The sequence below is a fragment of the Gadus chalcogrammus genome, chromosome 4 (genome assembly GCF_026213295.1).
Source record: "Gadus chalcogrammus isolate NIFS_2021 chromosome 4, NIFS_Gcha_1.0, whole genome shotgun sequence".
Taxonomy (NCBI): Eukaryota; Metazoa; Chordata; class Actinopteri; order Gadiformes; family Gadidae; genus Gadus; species Gadus chalcogrammus.
In genome coordinates, this window is record NC_079415.1 from 84,427 (window position 1) to 89,477 (window position 5,051).

The 5,051-nt window shown below is 41.4% G+C and overlaps 1 protein-coding gene across 1 annotated transcript; it reads left to right on the top strand.

Annotated features, from left to right (window-relative positions):
* The first annotated feature begins 2,866 nt into the window (after window positions 1-2,866).
* LOC130381797 (4-galactosyl-N-acetylglucosaminide 3-alpha-L-fucosyltransferase 9-like) lies at window positions 2,867-4,010 on the top strand. The gene has a single exon (XM_056589571.1). It carries the CDS (start codon window positions 2,972-2,974, stop codon window positions 3,887-3,889), a length of 918 nt encoding a protein of 305 aa, XP_056445546.1. The 5' UTR covers window positions 2,867-2,971; the 3' UTR covers window positions 3,890-4,010.
* Window positions 4,011-5,051: the final 1,041 nt, after the last annotated feature.

Consider the following 5,051-nt stretch of genomic DNA (forward strand, 5'->3'; position numbering starts at 1 on the left):
ATTACTTTCTCCAGTCACTTCATCACTTAAGGAACATTGTCCTCCCTCCAGGGTCATCTTCTGTGACTGAGAGAGGGACTTGCTGGCGAATGCAATGGGTCTGGATTCCCCCTCATTGATTTGAGATAGAACAGCGCCTATCCCATCCAGAGAAGCATCAGTAGATAGCATAAAGGGACGGTCAAAATCAGGGTGTGCCAGGACAACATTTTCAACCAGTGACAATCTCAGATTCTGAAAGGCCTGCTCTATTTCAGGGGTCCAATCAACTGCACTTAACTTTCTGCTTTGTGGCCTTTGTTTGCCTATCTGTTTAACCTTGCCAGTCCTTTTCTGGCCCAACAACAGAGAGAAAAGAGGCTTAGCATTGGCAGAGAAATTGGGCACAAAGTGCTGATAGTAGTTGATCATACCCAGGTAAGATCTGAACCGTTTCGGTGAGGGAGTCACACCATCTGCTTCCATTAGGTCTGCACTTGTCATTTTTACAATGGCTTCAGTCTTACTAGGGTCAGTCGACACGCCAGTTTCATCGATTATGTGACCGAGAAACCTCACAGACTTACCGAGGAAGAAGCACTTCTTGGGGGCTATTTCAGATTGTGGCTATGCAGTCTGCTAAACACCATTTGCAAGCGTTCCAGAGCAGTCTCCTCATCAGGTGCAAAAACTAGCAAATCATCCAAGTACACCAGCAAACTGAGATAGTTCTGATCTCCAAAGATGCTGTGATCGGCGTCAGGCTGCTCTAGAAGATCGACGGGTCACGGCACCAGTGTAACGGTTATGATTGAGTCTAAAGGACTGAAAGACAGGACAAACACATTGGTCTCTTTCAAAGGTATATTTGTGATTTGCACAGCAGGATCACATGTCACGTCAACCGGTTCTAGCAACGGCCGCGCACACACCTAAAGCGGATGCAGATCTGCAGTACCCAAGCACACCAGCAGATAGCTTTAAAACACCAACAACTGCTCTATCATTTGCGAAACTCATGATAACTAATGAACAGTTTTCTATATCTGTTGCATAGACCAATTGTTGGAATCTGTCCCTCAGGAAAGAGCTGCTCCTGGCAGAGTTTCCCTGGAGTCTACACCTTGAAGTGAAACCAGCTTTTCTCTATCATCAGAGTAGTGGATAATGCTTTCCATTTTTGGTTGCTTTTGTTGTGGATTTACTTCCCCACTAGTGGCCATGATCATGCAGTTTAACTAGAAATAATAAGAACTAGAAATGTTACTAGAAATAATTTCCCTCTGGGATTATTAAAGTATTTATCTATCTATCTATCTATCTAGAAACATAATCAGAAAACATAAATCAAAACATATCTTAACTAATGTTTTAACATGTAGCCTACATTAACAGCTTCTTTAATATGAAGTTTGTACTTTTTATAGATTTATTAAACAGAAATACATAACCAATACTACTACTTACCTTAGTAGATGATCATGACAAATTGCAGCCTGGGCTGGTTATGCCAGGAGACTGCCTTCATTTTCTTCAGCACAAGATTCCTGATCAACGAGCATAGTTCAAATGACTCTGTATGTAATTGGATAGTCCTTCAACAAATCAGACCGAACCAGCTAATAGCACGCCAAGGGGAGAAGCCAGCTTGGTGATTGACTCCAGTAACAGCGGATCGGAAACAGGAAGAAAAGTATTGCTTCTCTCCAGCCCCTGCTGCAGGGAGGATTCACCGGTTGACCGGGCGGGGGCTACCCAGTCTAGACAGACCACCGGCAGACCGGGCGGGGGGTACCCAGTCTAGACTAATTGGTGACCTAAAATGTTTGGCAGCATGGAAAAAGAGGAGGAATTGTGCACCGATTTGAACAGAACACAAGGGTTAACAGGAACATATGGAAGAGAGGTACCATACAGTAATGGAATGATTAAGAAAAGCACAAACTCTTTGAAACATACAACTAGTGCAATTCAGAAGGAGTAAAGATGGTGGTTATGGAGTCCAAATGGAATAAAGGGGAGAAGTTATTTAACATATTTAGTCATGGTTTCGTGAATAACGTCTGTCTAATATATGGCTGAAAATCCCCCCCTCAAATTAAATAATATAAACAAATTATATATTTCCTAAATCCTTACTGTACGTTCACACCAAAAGCTATAAAGCGTTTCGAGCAATAAACTCCCATCACTTTCTATTATACATGAGCGATAAAACGCTTGAGCGACAGCTTTAAAGCTGTAAAGCTGCAAATGAGAGTTGAAACCACTCAACTCTATGAAGATGACCTAGTAGCGTTTCGGCTGTAAACGACCACCTGCCAATCGGAATGCAGATGTCTCTCGCCGGCGTATTGTATTTTGTATCTCTGATGTTTCTTGAAAACACAGGGCAAAAAAGGAAACAGATGATTTAGGCGGAAATAAAAGAAAGAAGCAAATGAAGGGTTTGAAGTGCTCCCGTGTCCCCTTTAGTGGTCATACATATTCACAAAGGGCTTAAAATAAAGCTCTGAGTGCCCCCTTAAAAATCGACCAAGCATAATAATATAAAACATTGGGATGCGTCCTGAAAATTAGCCAATATCAAGATATGCTCCAGCATCTAAAATGCATTTTTTTTAACGGGGGAGGGTAACTTTAACGGCAGATAAGCCAAATTTAACATCTGGACTGGCCAGTGGACTATATCATCTCTGAACACAATTCAAGCAACGAGTGAATAAAACAAACTGAACTGTAATATTTCGGCATCTCTCCTTTGTCTTCTAGGTCCGCCATGATGTTTCTGGTTCAGTGGACTCCCTATCAACGCGCCGGCCTCTGCACCATCATTGTATTGTGTTCACTCACTGTTTTCTTTGCGTACAACAATGTCAACATCAACTCGAATTATGACATCTTCAAAGTTCTTCGCCCTCCGGGCATCTCTGAAGAAGTCGACGGAAATGACTCAGAGGTCCATGTTTTTGAGGAGCAAATAAGGCAGGAGATGAGGAATCTCACGGCGGTGCCCACTGATAGGACAATAATATTGATCTGGTTTTGGCCATTCAATTACAAATTTAGCCCCGAATGCATTGGATCTGATTTGCGCGGACTACACTTTACCGACAACAGATCCCTGTATAACCAGGCTCACCTGGTCTTCTTCCATCACAGGGATATCCGGACTGATCTTTCCAACATGCCCAAGGAGCCACGACCATGGTTTCAGAAATGGGTGTGGATGAACAAAGAGTCCCCTGCTAATTGCCATCGAATACCTCAGGCCACTAGCCTGTTCAATTTAACAAACAACTACAGGCTGGATTCGACGGTGCCAGGACGATACGGAGAAATAACTCAACGCAAAACCGCCAAGGATGATTTTAAATTACCAGCTAAGGACAAACTGGTATGTTGGATTGTTAGTAGCTGGAACCAAAATCACAAAAGAGTCAATTTCTACAATGAACTGAAAAAGCATATCCATATTCATACTTATGGGGCCGCATTTGGAATGAAAGTTAGCAGAGATGAGGCAGTCCAGTTAATTACTAGCTGTAAGTTCTACCTGTCCTTTGAGAACTCTATCTTTAAAGACTACATCACAGAGAAGGTATACAATCCCCTGTCAATGGGAACAGTGCCAGTTGTTCTAGGTCCTTCTAGAAATAATTATGAGGAGCACATTCCTGGTAGTTCATTCATCCACTTTGAGGACTTTGATACCCCAAAGAAGCTTGCTGACAGATTACACTACCTCGACCAGAATCAAGAAGAGTACATGAGTTACTTTCTCTGGAGACGGGAATTTGTGGCCAAACATGGAGGTTGGGGCATGGATGTTTGCCGTACATACAAATATATGGAAAACGCCCCTGGATTCCAAACAATTAACGATCTAAACAAATGGTTCTGGGGTTAAGAAAAAAGGGTTAGGACTAGGTATGCATTTTTGGATAAACCTTTGGGTAATATTTTGCCACCTTTGGGTGCAGTACCACGATTGGGTATATTAGTAGGTGGGTGTATTGGTATCCACCTAATAATAGTCATATGTTTTTTTATACAATAACAAAATGGTCATAAAAGAAAAATGGGCTAACTGCTCCAATTTTATTGGCCAATATTTCTGAAACGGAACTAAGTAAAACAAATTCTGTTCGATGATTTTTGTGAGGCTTGGTTTTAAGATTTTATGTGGTGATTTTGGTGAATTCTAGATTATTTTTGTAGCCTCTGAATCTTTTTATCATGTTTAACTTTGATATGACAGTGTGGGAAAATTGTACATTTTTAGGGCATAAGACCCGGGTTTTATAAACGCCTCTGATTCTAGAGATTAATATTCTGAAAGAATTTTGAGTCCCGGTCACTCTGGTGAGGAGAAATAAGCCTAATTCATGATATTTTTTACAATAGGGCCACCTTTGGGTGCAGTACCACAAATTTGGGTTTATGGTAGTGGGGGTTATCGATAACAATGCCTGAAAGGTTTAAGAGTTTTCGACTTACGGTATAGGCTGCAGTAGGACTTTTGCATACTGCAGCCGTCGCTGCTCGGACCCCTGGGAGGGCAAGAGTCCAACTCGCAATGGTCCAAACCCCCCCCCCCCCCCCCAGGATCCCTTGCGGCACCCTGAACGGTGGCCACAATATGTTTATTTAATATAGCGCCTTTCTCATACTCAAGGTCGCTTTACAGTGTCATGAGCTCACACAGAACAAGACGGCACAGCAAAAAATAAAGATAAAATAAAAATAAAAATTAATAATATGAAATGAATGGAATGGAAGGGAATAGTATAGTCAAGCTTTCTTTGGGATAATCATTTACCATATTGGACAATCATGGATAATACATGTTTTATGTTGACCTGATCCTACTGTTGGCAGGTTTAGGGGGATTTTATATTATTCCTTTTGCCTAACTCCTTTTTATGCACCCATGTATCCACCATTAGATTTTCATAACGAAAACTGTATTTTGTCGATGTAAATGTGAGCATATATTTAGTCAGACATGTTCGATGTTCATAGTTGATTAAAGTTCGGATGAAACATTATTTTTGTTGGGTTAGTAGATG

Excerpts from the sequence above, each read along its gene's own strand:
- LOC130381797 (XM_056589571.1), top strand. The coding sequence starts at position 2,972 with ATGAGGAATCTCACGGCGGTGCCCACTGATAGGACAATAATATTGATC.